Here is a 21,930-nt window from a genome sequence, read left to right on the forward strand (position 1 = left end):
ATAAGACCAAGTTTACCCAATAAAACACAACCAAACAAAACCACTTCCATTTTCACTGACACTAAAAGGCCACTCAAATGACAGAAATAAAAGATGCCTTTGTTTCCTTCTCATCTGCTCACAGGGGAGGGCAACCCATCAATAAAAATAAACTATATTTGTGATTTAGCTTGTCTTACAGGAACAAAACGAACCTGGTAAGATTTACACAAGCTGCAGTGTGCTACTGCTCATTTTGGCACATTCAGTAATACCTTGTAGAGATAAAAAAAGAAGTGTTAGAATAATTCCCGGAAAGAGATTTGCAGTTTTCTGAAACTTTCCTTCTTTAAATTTGAATATTTGTTTTGCCTCTTTGAACACCAGAAGAAGGAGTATAGAAATAACACATTGTAGAAAGACTATATATTGAGAAAAAAATCCAAAATTCCTGCAGTCAAACAGCATACAGCATACGAAGTGTAGAAGATTACAAAAGAAAATTTTGCAATGAAACTAAGGAAGCTGACTACTGTAAAAGAAATCTCAGCATTTGGGAAAAACAAACACGCACAAAACCAACCAAACAAAAAAACCCCAAACCTATGAAAACCAACAACAACTACCAAACATTTGAACACAGTCAAGCAAAACCCAAGCTAATTTCATCTATCAACATAGCCAGGACCCGTAAACATTTTAAGTCTGGAGGATCTGCAAGTTGTTCACAACATCCATAGGTAAATCTCTTCCAAAGCTATGTAAGTGTAGAATTAGGTGGAATATTATTTTATAGGATAATCCACTTCTTTGCTACCTCAACAGACTTAAGTTACAATCTACAAAACCTTTGTATTTATATGGTAGAGCCCAATAAGTACGCTAGCTAGATGGCAGTTATTAAAAGTACTCTACGTAGTCAGAAAGTTCTTACTTAGGTTTAAAGAAGTCAAACTAATAGGTAATATACTCTCATCATAAATGGAAAAAACAAGGCACAAGTTGTTAAACAGGGTACCTGCAGTCATACAGGACTTAGTAACAGATATAGCTTAAATGGTCTGAGTACCATGCTCTCGAAATCCATAGCCTTGGGGCGGGGGGTGGGGGGAGGGGAAATCTGTTCAGCAAACATATAACTCATATTTACTAATGGTCTACTACACTCCCAAATATTCCCATTAAAAAACCCAAAACAAAACAAAGAAAAAAAAACCCATTCAACAAAAAAAACCCGAGAAAGTTCTTCCTTATGATTCCAGTCATATTCTTAGTGGGTTTCATATAATGTTTACTGGAATAAGAACAAGAAAGGCAAGATCCATAGCTGAGTATTTGTACAAATGACCTGAAGGTGGGTGGGGAAGGGGTGGAAATCACCCCTGAGAAGTCTGCCTTTATTTAAAAAAAGGGTTTTTCATATTTAGATTTCTGATGTCAAGGTAAATTGTTTTATTTTAAATTGCTCTTCCAACTAAATAATTATTCCATAGGCATTTGGAAGACAAACAAACAGCTGTGCTACATTTAGGTGGCATCTGCAACAAGAAAAAAAATCCTAAGGACATTTTTCCCTCCAGGAAAATGAAATGCAATAATTTGTTTCTACAGAACTTTTCTGGGATAATGCTCACTAGAAATTTAAACACACAAAGAATTAGGTGGAAATTGCCTGGATATTAGGGAATCATTCAGAGATCCATTTAAAACAAAAAGTCTTTTAAAATTGTGTGGAGCAAGCAGGGGTTTAGTTTGGTTTTTTTCCCCTGACTCTATCCTTAAGGATCATGAATTGAGAAAAGCTCAAATTTGAACCTCATCCAAAATATGACAAACAAAATAATGGAAGGAGGGGAGCATATGTCTGTGTCTGAGTACAAACCCAGGAAGTATAAAATGTCTTTTTCCCTTACACTGGGGGCACATTCTTAAGCAAATGGACAAGTATTACTGACAGCAATGGACATTTCCATGAATCTTAAGGTGGCTGCAACCAGCCGATGAGGCCTCACGGGGTTCTCAAAAAAATTTCATGAAGGAGCCATGAACAGAAACCTTTAGGAGATGGTAACGCTGTACTAAAGAATATTACCACGCTGGGGTGCAGTACTGATGAGAAGTATTTTGTCTGGGGAGCATTTCTGAGGCGCTTACCTCCTTTGAAGTCTCTTGGCGTCAGGATCAATGCTAGCTGTCCTCGGGCTGCCATCCCTTTGAGGGGAGGGAGATACAGATGAGCCCAAAGGTTCTCTTCTAAACACAAGTCCTTACTGCAAGCTGGCCAAAAGGTCCCTGCAATCAAAGAAATCATTGTGGTTTTGCATGTGGCGCATTCATGTCCTTTAATCAAGGTTTGTCAGCCATCTAACATGTTGAACCACAAAGGAAAAAATAAATGCATCTGCTGGGTAGCCAATGCAGAACAGAGACTAAGGAAAGAGAAGAATTGTTCATTCCAGTTTGGACACTATGAACTCCATGAAAAACATAGGCAACATGATTTTTCAGACTAAGCAGAACCACCCTCAGTATATAGTATTTTATGCATGTATATATGTATAAAAATGCTATTTGCCTTTGGAATCATTTTCCAGCACTCTGAAATTCCTGCCTTCTTCAGATCTCAAGAAAAAACATAACATTTTCATTTCTAGACATAGATATTAGTCAATGTATTCTACAGTCAAATGCAGCAGTCACTCTTCAACTATTACCTCTTGCAATTGACACAGCAGCATACAATTAATCCTTAAATGCATTCTTTTTGCCATAAGCTAGTTGTAACAAAGCTTGCAGAGCCACTTGCTAGGAAAAAAACAATGAAAGTTCTGTCACAGTACTGATAAAAGATTCCTTCTGCAGAACATTTAGCAGACTTTTGTGTTTGCATGCCAACATGCTAGAGCCACGAGCTCCATGTTTTCCTTAGTGTGAGTCATCCCTAACAGTGTCCATATTCACAGCCTCTTTGGCACATTTCCTGGGCACATGCCCTTCCACCATAGAAATGAATCTTTATAGCCCAGCCGTCACAAGCCTAGGCATGTCATATTAAGCACATGATTTCCCAGAGCTTCAAACTAATGGGCAATCTTGGTTTATAACTCTTCTACCAAAGTATATTACAGTAGAAGCAAATAGACACATATTTCTTATATTGGCTGCAAAACCAGTTCCTGGCTAGTAAACACAAGAAACTTATACAACAACTGAAAGACTGTACACTGTACACACATTTCACTTCCTAAAGGAGTGGGTAACCACTTCTTTGGAACACTAAGTGTACGCGAGTCCATACGTTTCCTCTTCCCACCTACCTACAGCCATTTTCCCTCTTCTCGCTTGAAAAAACAGCGGTGGGAGAGTGAAAAATCCTGTCCCTTACAACAATCATCCTTTTAACTGTTAAGGCTTTTATTACCTAGTGGGGCTGACAATAGTCATCCCCCCCTTCCCTGTCCAGGAGGCAAATAACTACTTCATAACAACGCCTATCAAGTTGTTACCTTATGGAGAAAAAAACCTAACTGCAATCTGTGGCACATCTTTTCCCAGGAAGTCCATTTAAAGAGGCACACAAAGATTAACGAGTGACTTAGGTGGTTCTGTGACAATCCCAACATTTTGTCTATTCACCCCTTATGGACAGTCACCGAGAAGGCAAGAAACACAAAAATGTAACCCATAATTGAAGCTCCATATGGAACTGAATTTTACTGAGAGATAGATCACATGGTTATTAATAAACTGTACAAAGTCCCAAAATGGCAAATTGGAAGCAAAGGTAAGTCAGTATTAGTTTACAGAATTCATTCGTCCAGATAAATTGCATTACAACAAAAGCAGAACTAACAAATGAACATCCAATGAATACTGAGGTTAGTAATTTTTTTTTTTTTTTCCAACAAAATGTCACTCTACTTGCATTTACGTATCTTAAACCTATTTCACTGGAGTAGTTGACATCAATAACACTCAGGGGTTTTATGAATTACTTCCCTCTCTAGACCAGAAACAAACTTCCAACAGAAAATATGAGGCACAAGGACCCCTTCACCTCCATTGTCCAAAAAATAACTGCTCTAATGCTTACATCTGTTCCTGTTTACCCATTACATCAAGTTAAATTCAAAATGAAAGGTACAACTCAAATTTACTACTTTGCACAAATATCAACCCACCCATCAGTTTAATCCTTTTTTCACCACTTGTTTATACAACTTCCAAGATCTTTTGCATACCTGCTCTGCAGCCTGCAAATCTTTACTGCTCTTTTCCCTTCACCTTTTGCATTCACATTGCTATTAAATTCTACTGCTTCCTTTACAGAATATTCATAGGCCAATCCTTCTTCAAAACCCTTACTACTAATGCAGTTGTACGTATCAGCCCTAGAATTGCCCAGGATCTTCAGCTCAGACTTCTGCCAAGCTCATTGCTCCAATCCCTGCAAAACACATCATTTTTCTGCAAACACCTTATTATTTTCCACTTTTTCTCTTTACAACTCTTCCCCGACCTCTAAGTACTGCTAGAAACACCTTCTATTCACACCCATCATTTCCATTCTGCCTTCCTCCCCTATGTTTTTGTTTCCTTCTTACAAATTGCTGTTTCAAGGATCTGTTGAAGAAAGCAGAGAGGGAGAAAGCCTCAGTACCTCCAAATGATGATTTTTATGCCAACTGTTATGCAACAACTTAAAAATTTAGTAGTGTAATGAAAAAAAATAGATGGAAAGAACCTTAAGAATTTGGTTGAAAACACTGGCTCCTGAATACAAGAACTGTGATGATTTAGAACTAATACAGTCCATAAACCTATTCACCATGGAACTTTCCTTTTGAAGTTCAGTATTTTTTAGTCTAACCAACTTTCTCCAAATAACAGTTTCTGAAAGTTGTACATTCAACCATTTTAATATGCTTATTAACATGCTCTGTAACATGCCATAAGATAATATTCCTTTGTTTGTGTACAGAATTTTACTTTTCTGCTTTTATACAACTATCTCCATACAGACCATAAGAAGACCTAGAAGAATTCATTTGACCCAAAGAACTGTATAAATGCCAAAGTATACTGAAGTAAAAGAAAGTTAACCGAGCAATACAAACTACCTAATTTTCACACTGAAGATATGACACAAACATAGCAACTATGTAAGAGCACAAGATTATGACAAAGGTATGTAAAGAAAAGTTTTCAATCAAAATGGCAAATGTTTGAGAGGTTTATGTGAACATCAGATCAATAGACTGGCAGCCACCCGATAGTGCCATCGGTCACATTCTAGCTGAGAAGCCTTGTGCCAGGCAGCCTATCTGGGCAACAAGGTGGGGAATCAGCCCATGGAACCACTCCACCTAAACCTGGCCACAAATGCATACACATATACATGCTTTTTTCAGCGTTACTGTTGGCTGATCAAAGAAGTTTCATAAACAATGATTTGGCAGTGTGCTCCATAAAACTTTAGACCAATCCCCCCCAACCTTAAAAAAGAAAAAAAAAAAAAAAGAAAAGAAGGCAATTAGTCCCCTGCCTCCTCAGTGAGCTGAACCCCACTGAAAGTTTAAATAGCCCCTGCCGCTAGGGTGAGGAAATGGCCAGTCGCAAGGCAGAGTTGGACTTCCCCTTTCAGCAGCAGCGGAAAAAAGGTTGCACCTAGATGCCATACTAATACTTCCTTTTCAGCTACCTCACAGGCCCGCAGCAACAAGCGTAGCAGTTAACACACACGACACAGAAGGACATTTGACATAAACAATATCACATACTGTTAGAAAGCAATGCTACGTCATCCTGATCTGTATGGCCAAACTAAATACAAGGCTTCATGTTATAGCTAATCTAGAAGCAAGCTGTTACCAAAAAACCACGGTCCTTCTCTCTCCCCCCACCTCCTAATTTTGGGGCCACCTGACTCCACTTTTTTTTTTTTTTTTTTTTACCAGACCTAGCAATTTTGAAGCCACAGGTTTATTTTTGGAAGGCACAAGAGAAGGCATTAGGGAAACTTGTTTCCCAGGTGAACCAAGCCATTATGCATTCAACAGGTCCAATACAAGTAAAATGGCAGGAACTTGAAAGCAGGATGGGGAATAAGGTACTGTTGCTGCCTATTTCAGCAGCAGCTAGCTGTTAGATCTGCCTAAAGGCAGGTACTGAGACATGAAATTATGCACAGAGTATTTCATACTATACAGAAGCCAGCAATGAGAGCAGTACAGAGGCAGCTTTTAAGGCCATCACAACAAGCACAACACAAACATATTACTTCCAAGAAATTATATTTTACATTGAGCTTTCTAAATTTTGATTTAAAACAAGATCAGAATACCATGACACAGTTAAGTACTTAAACGTTGGGTAATACAAAAATATAATTATTATGAACTCTCAGTTTTCTTTGAGATACACTAGTGATGCTTCCCAACCTTGATACACTTCTACAGTAAGAATTATTTAGCCATAAAAGACTAACAGTACAGAACTGATTACACTATTAAACTAGGTAGATTTTTCCATGGATTCAGAAAAATAGGACAATACGATGCAGATTCCAGAAAGTGATAATAATCCCTTGGACTGCTAAAGGAAAGTAGTGGAATAAAAAGTTTCTAAAGTCACAATTCAAAACAGCATCTTTGAAGAAAGACGATGCACACAAGGGACTCTTCTCATTAAGAGCACAGCAAATGACTACAGGGAAAGACAAAAGTAGTAAAGACTACAGGCAACAAAGGTTCAGCGTTGCAATGTAGCCATCTCTGAAATAAGAAGGGACCAAACTATTTTAAACATGAAAACAGGGCCTCTGAGCAAAACCACCTGTGCTAGAGATAGACAGACTTCATGGGTTCTTTCACACCCTTTTGCCTTTGTCTTATTTATGGCCGTTAGGGGCTGTGTCAATGGAAGCTTTCAACTTGTTCTTTACATCAGTAGACCAACGAGATCTGAACGCCTATCAGCACCATTACAGAAACTCTCCTGCTACCTCTTTCAGGGCTCTCCAGCCAGGTGTCAGTTTCACATTGACCATGAGCAAATGAAGGCAACACCTGTTCAGCTCCTCTGGAGGCTGGTGCTGCCTGGTGAGAACAGAGGGGCTTACCAAGGCCTCCAGAAGAAGAGTAAGCATACCAGAATTAGGGACTGCCTCGCAGGAACCTGTGCCTCATTTTGCTCCCAACACTGTCGCAAGAAGAAAGAATTTGCAGTCCCAGCACCCCTCCCATTTCAACTGCAGGAATTCCTACAGGATAAGACAATTCCATCTGGCTTTGGTCAAGAGAACAGAGAAGGCACTCCATTGCCTCAACCCCTACCCAAAATGCAATAATGACAACATGGCTGCAATTGTAGCAGGCAAAATGAGAAATAGTTACAGCTTTTTTTCATTTAAGTGTGCCTAATCCCCAAAGTTCAGTGACTATGGTTTGCAAAAGTCAAGTCTGAAAGGGCACTAGCTGCTGCTGTGGGCTGGGCACGCAACACAAATGATGGAGCATGAAGAAACTGCTGACACATTTCACTTCTCCTTCTGCTGCAGTAGCAGCCCCTGTTGCAGTGGATTCTACAGTCCTAACGTTAAGCGGAAAAATCTCCGCTCCGCTCTCCCGCCCTGACAATCATGATGTAATCTGCAATAGGCTGCCTGCTATATCAAATGACAACAGAATGCACCAAGTCCATTGACTTCTGGCTGACCCACAGCATACATTTAAGGTCACATCAGTTCAGAAATGCTCATAAATGTTAAAGTAAACCAGTTAAAGCTGTAAAGCAAAAGGACATCAACTTAAAACTTACTGAAGTCACATATAAATACCCGCATTCAAAGTTATATTACCTAGATTGCTGTGGCAAGAATATTCAACATATCCACATTAACATCCTTGAGTTTCCTAAGGCGTGCAAGCTTAGGCTTCTTTAAATTCAGCAAATAGTGATTTAAAAAATAACTGGAAGTGCAATAAAATCTACCTCATATAAACTCTTCCAATATTTAAGCTATCTTCCCTTTAAAAAAGTGTGTGTGATTACCAGGTGAAACTTGCTTAACTTGACTACTCAGCAATTACATCTTGTCATATTTTACCATAATAGATTAGAAAGCACTGAACTATCAGCACTTAAACATGGAAAAGCTTTCATATATACACATCAAGTCACTTCTAACCCTTCTCTTAGATAAAGACAATCAAGCCTGAACTTCAGTCTTCCTCTGGAACACAGGCTTTCCAAACCTCAACCTGTTCCTGAAGCTCTTTACTGAATGCATTACGGTTTTCCAGCCACACTTGGCTGTATTATTCCAAGAATGGCCTCACTGATGCCATGTAACACCAAAGCCCTAGCCAATAAAAGATTTATTTTGGCTCAGCCACAGCACTACTTACCACCCTCATGTTCATCCGATTACCTAAAATAAACTATACATTACTTTCAGAATCACTGCTTTTCAAAAATAAATCTTTATTTCTAGACTTCATTTGCCTGAACTCGTTGTTCTACAGAGCTCAGTTAATCAAACTTCATAGAAGTGGCATGGGTTTTTTCAGGAGGGTATATTGTGTCAATCATAAATTAACCAGAAGGTATTTTCTGGTTTTTTGCAGCCTATATTATATTCTAGACATGAAATAAAAACCTATGCAGGTATAAAGACTAAAATGAAAATTATCAGCAGCTATCCTTTATGAACCTTACCAGCATCAGCTCTTCTTATTTTTTTTTTTTTTAAAAGAATTCTTAAAATACTTTTACAGAATGTGAAGGTGTCTGGGTAAAAGAAGGGGGGAAATAAACCAGAAGTCTAATTCTCATTGGGTCAAGAAGTTTAAACAGTTCAAAAGAGGGTATCCCAAAAGCTACAAAGCACGCCAGAAAAATATGTCTGAAGGATGAAGAAACATGAGCTTAGAGATAGTGATATTTTTTAAAATACATACTACAAGACTAGCTCAATAACAATTCAATATCACTTGTACCTAGTTATACTGGATGTTGAAACTACTTAGTGATCATTTGCTCTACCATTATATTCATATGCGTAGAAGTCTAAAACAGGGAATTTAAAGACTTCTTAATGTATACATACATATATAACATTGATCTCGGCTTTTGTCCATATACAAACATTAACCTCAGCTTTGAGTGACATATATGTATGCAAAAAAAGCCAAGAAACTTTATTCTTCAACCATTTAAAGATAAAGACAAATTCATTTCCTTTCATATATTTCTAAATAATAATCCAAGATCAAAGAAATATGAAAATGTTATGAAGTTATAATAAAGTAGTAATTAAAGTTATTAACAAAACTGAAGAAACATTATCAGAGAGGCATCTGAATCTTGGAAATAAAACAGATTCCAAACAATTTGGTCTAAAAAGGACAAGAGAAACAATTTCAGAACCAAATCTAAATAAGCTCTTGAAAAACTGGTAAAGCAGAGTAAGATGCAAAAAGCAGACCTAACAAGCTCCTAGACAGAAAAACTTTTAGAATAAATAGCATAGCAATACTCTTAAAGAGTTACAGTATGGCAAAACTCAGAAGAGACAGCAAAAAACTTTAGACAATTTTATAAGAAAAAAATAAAAAATAAATCTAACAAGAAACACAAAGAATCCCTATTTCATTACAATGGAGGCAGTGGATGCTGCTACCTAAAATCTAAAGCAGTAAACAGATTCAGAGAAGTTTTGTGAATGAATTTTTTAAGCATCTAAAAAGAAGTATAATTCTTCTATCCATGGAACATTTAATCAGATCATAGATGGAACAGATGAACCTTTCATTTGGAAGACAGTGAGGATAGATAGGGTTCCCACAGCAGAGAGATAACGAGTCACTACCTGTTTTGTTAAGCCTACTTCATCAAGGAACATTGATACAGGTTTTTAAACACACCGTGGCAGATAAGGAACAGCAATCCCTCCAGATATATGCACCCATATAAACCATGGCGCTGCGATATGCTTTAAGAGCAACATTCTAGTTACTATCTCCTAGAGTAGACAAAAGCCCTTTGTCCCAATAAATGGGAACATGAACACATCATATTTGAAAATGTGGCTTTAGAAAAGACTATTTGCATTTCTGTTTATATAAAGATCTTAGGATTTCTGACAAAAAGATGTTCTGCAAATTAATTTATATTCAGGATGACAACCTAAACTGGTACCCACTTCACTACTGCTTATTGCTCTGTTTGAATGAACTCTGACCACAGCAGTTACACGCAAAGCTCCAACAACAGACATAAAGAACAAAGTCTAGAGGGAATAGAAGACTTACTCTATGCAAGCAGTAAGCGGCTTTTTATTTAAGACTCACTGTGTTAAAGCAGTAATACTGCCATGAACAGATATGGCTTAGTCTCTGGATATGAAAAAAAAAAAAAATTGCTATAAAGCAAACACATTTCTGAAAAGATGAAGTTGGGATATAAAAAAGTTTTAGAGTAAGAAATTTAACAAGGCATTTATCACCCTACTCTAAAAAGTAGCTAAATTTTTTTATTTTTTTTATAATGTAAATTTCTAGGACAAAGTAACTGCCATTAACTCCTCAAATGATAATACTCATTTCAAGTTATACTTCCATGTGTACCATACAGTAGACACCAAGAGCGTGACAAGCTATTCTTACAAACATGATCTGAAGACAGTAAGAGGCCTCAGGCAAGTACAGCATATTATATAAGCCTTCTAAAATTTCAAGCAACAGGTCCCTTAACGCACTGGCATGTATAATCATGTAGCTTAATTGAAGCAGGTGTGCAATAACAGAGAATGAAGAACAATACAAGGATTTCTCAGACAGATGATTCAGATGTTAAAAAAAAAAAAAAAAACAACCACCCCAAAACATTCTGGCTACCTATAAAACCTTGAAAAATACAAAAGTCTTCATGGCAATGCCCATCAACTACCTTTGCTGAAAATACAGACTGCCTCTTAAAATCTATCAAATATTTTAAAGGATGTCAGAGCAGGTATTCTGCAATTACATAAACTTGTTCTAGAAAGGGACATGAAATATTAATCATCGGGTCTGCAGTGTCCCAAATGGGATAGAAATTTTTCTTTTCCAGTATCTTGAAACTTGTTATAACAAAATAAATACCAAAAAGTTCTCATAAAAGATACTTACTCCTACTTAACAACTGACATGGGAGTACTTAGGAAAAAAGTTATTACATAATAAGACACCTCTTCAGCTCACAAAAGGATATGCAAGAAACCTAGGGGAAAAAAAGACTGATCTAGAGATAGAAGGAAAAAAATGAGAGAGATTGAAATTGTTATTGGAAGTGCTATTTGTCTGCCAAAAATAATTTATAGAAAATCAATTTAAGAGTCCTCTGTAAACAGTACCTCTTTCTATCCAAGATCCAACAGGCACGTGGTCAGCACACATCATGCTGCACAGGCTTTAGAGAATAATCATCACTGCAGTAGCTCGCAATATAACCCAAGATCCTATCATTTTCCCACTTGCTTACTTCAAAGAAGTTCATTGTGTGAGAAAACATTAATATCTTTCTTGTAATTAGAGCTAAAGCGTCCAATCACGGAAGAAATAATGTCTCCTAATCACTCAAGATGTGGAAAATTAATGTGTTGAACATTCTTGGTGATGGATTATCACATTGTCAGAAATAGAGTTAAAAGACAGTCAGGCCCTTAGAACTACATATGGCAGTCCTGGCTTGCAAATACAACAAAGATCTGCAGCAAATAAACCTAGATTCTTAGCCAAGAATATTAACCAATTAATTTAAACATTAATATGGTCCTTTTTAAGCATGTGTGTGTATACATATCTATACACACACACGATGACACATTATTACTATGCAATAACAAGACCTGACCCTTACTTTAGAAAACTAATAGAACTGCAAAATGTTTCCTTTGCAAAGATTGTCACTTCAGCATCACCTAATAACCACCGTATATTAATTTTTAACAGCATAAAGAAATGAGGTTTTCGTTTTGAAGACCAAAAGTTCTGTAGTACCAAGCAAAACAACATATATTCACAAAGAACTGAAGTAATGAATAAACATGACTAGCTGCACATTCTACTCGCCGTAGAAAGAGCTGTACTTTCCTCCAAAAGTAACCGCGTCATACATAACCACCGTTACTGCAGTATCTTAGAAAATTGACACAAGTCGGTAAATTCACAGGCACTTGACAGAAGGGATGTGGAAGGTATAAGTATTTTCAGAAGGTCCTCCTCACAACGATAAGCACAAATATCACTAATAACACTTCCATCCAGCCAAACCCATTCACGCTACCGACCCCTACAGTCTCCTCTCACCTTCAATTAGTAAAAGCAACAGTTGCCATACTACCTTCACAAATGTTGACATTCATTCAGTTCAAATTTGGACACTGGATTCTCTTTTTCAGCCACATTACTATTTATTATGCATTTTAAAAACTACTAAGTAGCATTCCCATCAAAATTCTAACTATTTTTCTTGGATTCTGTTTCACTTATAAGATCTTACCATTCCTCCTCTAAAACGAACAGATTTGAAGAAGAGAGACAGTCCAGGAGAGAAATCCCACTTTTTCCTTTTTGCCATAGTTCACTTAACTACCAAACCTAGACTGAGAAATTTCAAAAGAAGTAATAAAAGCCATGATTAAAAATTTATCCAATTTACTGTGCTCAATTATGTGCCTCCTGATGCTTCTGAGATCTAAACCTCAGATAACCTTTAAGTCCAGTACTGGTGACAAGTTATCAGGTCTGAAACCATTCACAAAGCCTTCAGTGATAAGCTGTCCAAGCAAGCTGGTCCAGAGCACAAGGAAGAAAGGTTAAACTGTCTGTCCCCTCAGTAACGCATCTCCTGGATTCAGAAAAAGTCCTTTTTTCCTTGGAAACTAACTGGCAATCTCAGAAATCCAGAGAAAAAACAGGGTCCCCCTTTCAGAACCTTCATGTCTTTGCTGATGAAGTAGAATGCTTCCAGAAAAGCAGACTGAAAATTAATTTTTAAGTATTGTCTGCCTGCTTCTAACTTCAAACCCTGTCAAGAGAACAATCTCTGATCTAGGTTGCCATCTCACTGTCATAAAAGAAAGAGCTATCCAGATGGGGAGAAAGTCTGACCAAAGAAATAAAGTGTACCAAAAGCTTCCAGATATTTTTACTACCTTCTAGAGGTAATAAATCACTATATTCATCCAATTAACAAAAAAAAAAAAAAAAAAAAAAAAAAAACAAAACAAAAAAAAAAACCAAACAAAACACCACCATACCAAAACACTTCTACCTGGCACACTTAAAACTGAACCCTGAAATTAATTAATATGGCAGGGGGAGGGAAGGGAAACAGATTCAGAAGGCAGTTAATGGAAACCCCTTCCATTAGCTTCACTTACAGCAAATGTGCTGTTTGCTAATGGGCAAATAAATTAACTTCTAGATTTTAATTTTTAAATTACTCAGATCAAGGCTAGGTTCAGTCTCCTTTGAAAAGCAACCTAAGCTTTGCCACTAATCAAACCTTGACAAAAACTTTCAAGCTTCACAAAACAGCTGATACTACATTGTTTTTAATGTTTTGACAATTCAAATGCAGAATTAGGTTATATTTTCTGAATTTAAACAACAGTTAATGTTACATTCTCCTAATATTAAGAGAATCTAAACATATTACTTAGAGTTTAACAAATTGATGGTATTTAAATTAATATTTTTGTACAGAAATAGCAAAAGACACGTGCATTTTTTTTTTCTATTAAGTTCTGTCACATACTTCACAAAATATAGTAACTCATTCCTTCTTCAGAACTGAAAGGACAAAAACATATTTTTCCTCAATTGAGGTCTGATTGAAACCTTGCCAACGAAAACAGGCATGATTGGATAACTTGGAAAAGAATTACTTAAAAATCAAATCACCATCATCTGTGAGCATCTTACCTTTAAATAGGATCCATAATATTTAGTTACATATGGACTGTCACACTGACTCAGCACTGTGATTTCTTGTTGGATGTCTTCTATTTCATCTTCTGCTTCTTCTAGGTCAATAATTTTTATAGCAACCACTTTCTGAGTCCGATTGTCAATTCCTTTAAAAACTTCACCAAAAGAGCCCTTACCAATTTTCTCCAGTTTTGTAAACAGTTCTTCTGGATCTGCCTTCAGTGTCTGTTAAAAGTAAGAGAAAAGTTACTCAGTATTTGTAACATTAAAACGAAATGTGATATTTTTAAAAGGCAACAAACACTTTGAATTCTACACATTCCCATTTATCCAGCTATTCTTCTGCTGTCTCCATAATTAATGCGTTCTTCCTACATCCCTTATATGCACACACTGCAACATTTATGCTTCCCTATATATAAAGTACAAATTCAATACCGTTCCCGTGACAGGGTTTTCTTCCTAACTGGCATCAGAAAGTGCTGCTACCTCAATTTCTTTTTCTTTGCCAACAAACTGCACCCAGGCACTGAGAATGAAAGATCCTTACAAAGATTTGGTTTCTGTTAAAAGCAAAATAGATCAAACACCGCTACCAATAAAAGTAAACCTTTTGTCTACTCTTTTCTCTTGAAATCTGTTCCATCCCAGAACCCAGGGTCCTACTCTCCTGAATTTTTCACATATCTCATCCTCTTAAGGATTTTGTTCCCACTCTTCAGTGCATAGACTACTATTTTCCTTTTGTTTGATGTGGCAAGCAATCCTCTTCAAATTTCTCCTACTAAGGATCACCTACATGAACTGTCATGCTTCCTCCATATCCCTGACCCCAAGGTTTTCTGGAGCAGGATTTATTTTTGTTTTTCTTCTTCTCTTAGCTGGGTAAACTCATTCACTCCTAAAAAAATCCTGTTCCCAGCTATCTTGATTTGAACAGTCACATGAAAACTACAAGCGCTCACCTAAATATGCGAATGGATGACCTAGGCGGACCACTCTGCCGTATCTGTTTTTTCTCCACTGTCAAGTATTCAGTTAGTTACTGCTGCTCTTAGACTTCTCACTTCCAGTGCACGGACAGTAAGCTCCACTGTGCACCTTTTTAGTCTAACAGCAAGGAGCTTTTATAGCTAACAAAAATATATATAAATTACAATTAAACTGGAACAGTTGTAAGTAGAGGGAATAGTCATGAAAAGAAGAAAAATAGGATAGGATTACTTAGAATCTTTCCCTTAAGAAATAAAACAAACACTTCAAAAGACTTGTTCTTAAAAGGATGAGGTTCCTGCTAACTAAGTGAAAATACAGTGTTGATATAGAAAAAGGCTCATACAAGAAAAATTCAGTAATGTCTAAATAAGCATAAAACCACAGTTTATACTTAGCCAAACTTTGCAGAAGCATAAAGAGGGGAATGAAAATTTCTACGTTACCCCTGACAAGCTCTGAGCCAACATTTTCTCTTTAGCAATTAAATTTAGCTTATATAGCATCTCCCACCTATACTTCTATTTCTGCTCTCACATCTCAAAGGTTACGTAATTAACCCATGCAGCTCCAAGAGGAAGATAGTCTAGAAGATATTTTAGTTTGACTGGAGGTATCTGAATTGCACAGATGAAGTAGGCGTTTTGATGACCAGGTGGCTGTGACTGACTGAGCCCAGAGATAAACCCACTCAGTTCTTCAGGCAGTGTGTTTGTGGAGCAGTTTGGATTCTATCACCATGTGGCACAAATTGAGTACACTACTACTTCTAATACTTTAAAGGAAGCTACAAGACATCACAGTTTTCAGATAATTGTTCCAGGAACAGATCACTGGTGAGATCAGTCCTAAGAAAAAACACTCTTCTAAGTATACTGCAAGACTTCACCAGCCCCAAGAAGTTCCCCCTGATTTACATCTTATTGATCCATCTTTCTATCCAGTCAGTGTCAGGAAACAAACAGAAAGACGTGGGGTTTTAATCACCCTTTTACCATTAAAAGGAACAGAGCAAGAGATCCAAGTCCCTTCCACAAAAAGAAACTTGTTCCTCCTCTAATTTCAATGTAATGGGAATTACATACTATCACATACTATTAAATACTACATACATAATACGTTAATATATCTCCCACTTGGAAACCAGACCAGGGCACTTCATGTTTTCCACCAAGTGTAGTTATCCTTTAGCTACACAGTGGCCCCTACCAATGCTTCCAGGGACATCATTTATAAGAGATCACAAAACTAGGCACCAAATCATGCTGTAGTGGTTCTCCTCATGCCCCACAGAACGCTCTTTTGTCAATATTCAAAACCGTCTTCTCTGAGAATTCTTCAGGAATAAAAATAACCTTAACACTTGCATCAGATATTTTCCCTTGTGGAAGACAATTATCAGTCTATGCTTTCATACATACCGTGTTAGAATTTGAGATGACATGCTGTAGAGAGCTGCGCACGCCTAATCCATTCACACAAGCCGCCTAGTTCCATTCACTAGCCACAGGAATCTAAGCATTACATCATTACAAAGGCATTTGGGTAAGTCTCAAACCAATCCCAGTCATAGCTGCCTAAAAAATTCCGTGTTTCACCTCCAGAGATTAAAAAGCCAGCACTACTCAAAGTCCCAATGTACTGCAGTTGTTCATATGGAGAAAAATTCCAAGAGCACAAGGGCTACCTGGCAGCAGCTATTTGAGAGCTGTTGGCCATATGTATTCACCCCCTGTTGTCCCTTTTCCCTTCAACCACTCAAATATCTATTACGATCGTATATTAAAGCCTATTACATCATGACACCACAATCTCCAGAGACTTGCAGAACTCTCACAGCTTCATTTTAATAGTGTCAGGCACTTGGGATTCTGGTACTAGGCTGACAGTTTTATAAACAACTCCAGTAGAATATTTTCGCAGTCATTTTGTTTTAACAATTACAGAAAAGCAGGGAAGATAACTGTTCCTGGAAGTCCTGAGAAGCAGGGAAGAATTGTTCCTGTTTGATTTACTTTTACAATCATAATTTTATAGCCATTTTGAAAAATTAATTGTTTGATAATAGCTGGTATTAGTATAATTAAATTTATTAATAATACTAGTTCTTTTTCCAAATTCCTTGTGAAATTACTAGTTATAAAAAAAAAAACCAAAAAACTTTTTCTTCCCAAATCAGAACTTTTTCAAATTCATTTCTTAGTTTTAAAATTTAGAAGTTGCCATTTTTGAACTTTGTTCTGAGCAACAGAAGGAGATGGTAGTAGTTTAAAAAAAAAAAAAAAAAAAAAAGCTCTGTTGCTTTGTGAGAAGGCCTGAATTCTCTTCTCAGGAGACCAGGTGTTTGAAGTGAGAGCCTTAAACTACTGGCAACCCGTGTTTTTGGAAAACTACCTGTTGGTCTCTCTTTAATGACCTGCTCTATTTCAAAAATGGACAGATCAAGCCTCCAGATACATAATGAGCTACTTGAACTGCAATTACATGAGTGGCCAATTCCCATTCATTTTTCCAAGATCACATCTGGAAAGGATTCTCACACAATTGTTTGTTTTTGTAAATATTTCCAACAGAGCCAAAATAAACAAATAGCTTTATAAATAGCCTCTCTATATTACCGAATACAGAAAATATCTTCCATAGAGTCTGTCACTACAATTCTGCTGACTCTACTCTTTGCAAGTTTTTACTCAGCATATAGCATTTTCCTACTAATATTAAAATAAAAGGGACTGATGAAAGAGCCTTCCTGTAACTGAGCACACCAAATATTGCTAGAAACCACAGAATAGAACAGCAACATCCGCTGCAGAAGGATAAAGCTAATCACCTTGTTTGATAAAGAGCTAGATCTCTACCACTAAAACGTTTCCTCCAAAGTATGTCACAGAATATGTACTGCGGCAAATCAGAAACAAATTCTAGAACATTTAGATCTAATGATTACAGAATTTCTAATTTCCATAACCACTTGAATTAGTTTGGCTTTTGCTTTGAATAGTTTCTCACACTTCTGAACGCCAATCGCAACCATCCTGTCTCAGTCTTCAGCTTGTTTAGCCACGCAGAACAAAGTCCTTTACTTTTCACCGTAAGCAGAGCCGCTATTCGCCCAATAATTTGGGTAGTCTCTCTGTACTTGTTTCACATTGGATTCATTACTTTTGACCTTAATCAGCCAGAAAAATGTACTGCACTTAAAATGAACTCTTCTCAGTACCTAACATCACTGTTGCCCACTTCTATAGAATAAAGACAGTCCAATACGTTCTCAGAGCCTATTTGTTCAATTTGGCCTCATGGCTCAAACTCAGCTGTGACCAGCTAAACCCATTCACCTCTTCCTAATCCTCTGCAGTTCCAACTAATGAGCTCCCAGCCTATCGCAAACGTTCTTTGTAATAATTCATACTGATGACATCTTGCACTTTGCGCTATTTTGTTCAGTAATTCAAATCCTCAAGGTCAAGTAGTTCTTCAGTAATGGCCTCTCAAGTATAACAGGTGCCTTTAAATTTTGTACCATCAGCAAATTTTATCAGCATGCATTGACTTTTTTTATGCTAAGGTCACTTTTCAGTCACCAACTGTCCAGAACAATCCTGGAGAAACCAGCAGTATCATCCACTCTGACATCACCTCTCCAGTACTCTCATCATAGCCAGGACTATACACGTCTTAAAATGTATTTATTTTTATGAATCTCTAATTCTCATCTGCACTAACTGCCCCTAAAGCTCAACAGAAAATGTTACTGTTACTAAATTACTGATTACAAAATCAGTAACTACTCAGGTCAAACTTTATCCATAACCATTCTGACCTAAGATATAGCTTTAACTGAGGTTTTTTTTCTGCATCTCATTCCAGTTCTTATTTCTAATCTCCTTTTACGAAGGGTTATTCATCCAGTTATTGTAAAAAAGGGTTAAAAACCTATTTTTCTCTTTAACTCACAAGAATTACAAGCCATCTCTGTATTCAAGTTCTCAAGTTTATTTGGGCAACTGATTTTACTTGCAGATTTCTGATTTCTCTGTGCCTGCTCTTTTGAAATAAACAATCATCTTTCAACACCTCCTTTTGTATACTTTTCCTTTCACCAAATCACTTTCCAATTAGTCAGTCCAACCCTCATTCCCTATTCAAGGCTGAGCCCAAAATACCATCATCTGAGGAGGTTCAGAGATTTCTGGTGAAAATAAAATACCACATGGTGAGTTGGCTTGTGATTGTTGGTGATTACTGCTGCCTGCTACCATACTTGGACGTAAAAAGAATGTGTTTTGAACCTTGTTCACGTGCATGCAGATAAACCTGGATACACACTGTAATAGGATGTTGCAGACAGTGAGCCCTACAAAATCACGATTAAGGATTGGAGAACGGATGGAAGAAAAAAAAAAATCCACCAAGATAATCACATCTGGCTCTGGAAATCCTTAAGCAGTAAAAATTAGCAGAAGCTGTGGAAGTATACCATAGAAGCACTACAAGTTACTGTATTCTTACACTTTTTCATAGACATCTTCCAATAACCACTGTCAAAGACAAAACATGACTAGACAGGCCTATGATCTGACCCCATTCAGCTCATATGTTCTCAAATTATTTACATCCAAGTCAGAACTTCAAACACAAATTAAATTTTATAGCACAGTCAATGCATGTTACAGTACAAAATTAAGAATGCTTGAAATCAGAGAGGAAGACTTTAAGGCCGCTTCCATTTGAGGAATTGTCTTCATGGTTTCTTCCTCTGCCCCATAACTGCACATCACCACATTTTCACATTCTAAACAAGACACTGAGACTTCTTTCAACTGATAAAAACAAAAGATAAAAATAGAGGAAGAAAAGAGAGGCATGACATTGTACCTGAGACCACTGCTACAAGTTTGTTCATTATTAACATGTGTGGTGATTATCTGATGTTCCCTTCATACAAAAATGTCGACTTCCTACAGAAATTAGTTTCAGAAGATCGTAACAGAAACACCGACTACTTCATACGTATTCATCAGAAGCAATGGAGAAGTTTGGACATCTCAGGTTAGGTGTGTAACTTATCACATTAAGGAACAAAACAACTTTTATCTTCTACAAGAAGGTGCATAAACTTCTTGCTCAAATTTTTGTACTACTTACACAAGTAAACCTATTTAATATAGAAACAGGGTACACAAACTATCAGTTTTATGACAACACCAGGAGGAAGCTGCAAGTGGTAGCAGTGGGAGACTCCTCCCTGTGAGGGATGGAAGTCCCAATCTGCTGGCCTGACCTGCTAGACAGGTTGGTGCTTGCCAGGGACTCCAATCTAGGACATTTTGGAGAGACTGCAGAAGCTTGTTCAGCGCTTGGACTACTACCCCATGCTACTCTTCCACATCAGGCACCACTGAAATAGCCTGGAGAGACCTGGAGCATATCAAGCACGACTACATGGCCCTGCGGGTGAGGGTCAAGAGCACAGTGGCCCAGGTGGTTTTCTCCTCAGTCCTACTGGTGAAGGGCTTGAGGAAGAGTGGACAGATCAGGGATCTGCTTGGAAAAATTCCAGGTTAAACAGTCCTAGAGAGAAGACTGATCAAGGAGAGCTGGTTGATTTTCAAGGATTACCTCCTCCAAGTTCAAGAATGATCCATCTGACATGCAGAAAAGGTGGCAGAAAGACGGCATGGGTGAACAAGGAACTCCTGACTAAACTCAAACATACAGAGGAAGCATACAAGAGGTAGAGGCAGGGTCAAGTGTCCCAGGAGGAATATAGAGAAATTGTCCAAGCGTACAGGGATAAGCCCAGGAAATCAGCAGCACAAAGTCCAGCTGGAGGCCAGTCACTATCCAGGGGTAGATACTGGGGCCAATACCATTTAGCATCTTCACTCATAACCCGGACAATGCAGCAATACACACCCTCAACAAGTTTGCCAATGACATAGAACTGGCAGGAGTGGTTGGTACACTAGCTGCTTGTGCTGCCATTCAGGGGGACCTTGGCGGTCTGGAGAAATGGGTCAACAGAAACTTCATGAAACTCAATGAAGGCAAATGTGAAGTCCTGCACCTGTGGAGGAGTTCCGGGCTCCCCAGTACAAGACATGGTCATAGTGGAGCAAGACCAGTGAAAGGTCACAAAGATAGTTAAGGATTGGAACATCAGACATATGAGGGGAGGCTGAGAGAGTGAGGATTGTTTAGCTTGGAGAAGAGAAGGCCAGGGGTTAGAAAACTTATCATAGGTGAATACCTGATGGAAAAGAGTAAAGAAGACAGAGCCAGACTCTTCTCAATGGTGCCCAGTGAAAGGACAAGATGCAATGGGCATAAACTGAGATATAGGAAATTCCATTTAAACTTCAGAAGAAAGGGGGGGGGAGGGCACGGACAACAAAGCAAAAAAAACCAACCTTTCTTACTGTAACGGTAGTCCAACAGCGGAACAGGATGCCCAGGCAGGCTGTGGATCCTTAGAGGTATTCAAAACTAGGCTGGATGTAGTCCTGAGCCACCTGCTCTAGCTGGCTCTGCTTTGAGCTGGGGGGGGACTAGATGTGCTCCAGAGGTCACCTGCAATCTCAGCTATTCTGTGGTACACTATTTCTATCACACCAAGAATTATTTTTACTACTAAATTTACTGCACAAATACATTAATTTATTTTGAAAAGAGACATCACTGCTGCACATCATATCTTTCTTTTAAATTAATTTATATAAAGACCAGAGAACAGAAATCTAGCAGACAAGTTCATACAGGCAATTTTCTCAAGTACTTCAAGCCTAAAACCAAAAAATCAAAAACCCAAATCCACAACCAAAAAACATCTCCGCAAAACACCCATATAAGATGGTTTCACATCAGGGAACGCTACTTCCAGGAATGAGAAGCCTCAAATTTGCTACCCAGCATTTTACCTTTCTCTGAAGCTGGCAAGTTTTTGCTTCCAGCAATATATATACACGATATATAAATAACT

General features: G+C 37.7%; 1 protein-coding gene across 1 annotated transcript in view; it reads right to left on the minus strand.

The window, feature by feature from the left end:
* STK24 (serine/threonine kinase 24) overlaps positions 1-21,930 on the minus strand; it is a gene marked incomplete at its 5' end in the record, with an annotated part of 67,544 nt that overhangs the window by 32,183 nt on the left and 13,431 nt on the right. Inside the window, 1 exon segment of the mRNA XM_082305000.1 lies at positions 13,950-14,180. Within this exon segment, the coding sequence (XP_082161126.1) occupies positions 13,950-14,180 (231 nt within the window).

Source organism: Platalea leucorodia, assembly GCF_965183815.1.
Source record: "Platalea leucorodia genome assembly, chromosome: 2".
In the NCBI taxonomy this organism is placed as follows: domain Eukaryota; kingdom Metazoa; phylum Chordata; class Aves; order Pelecaniformes; family Threskiornithidae; genus Platalea; species Platalea leucorodia.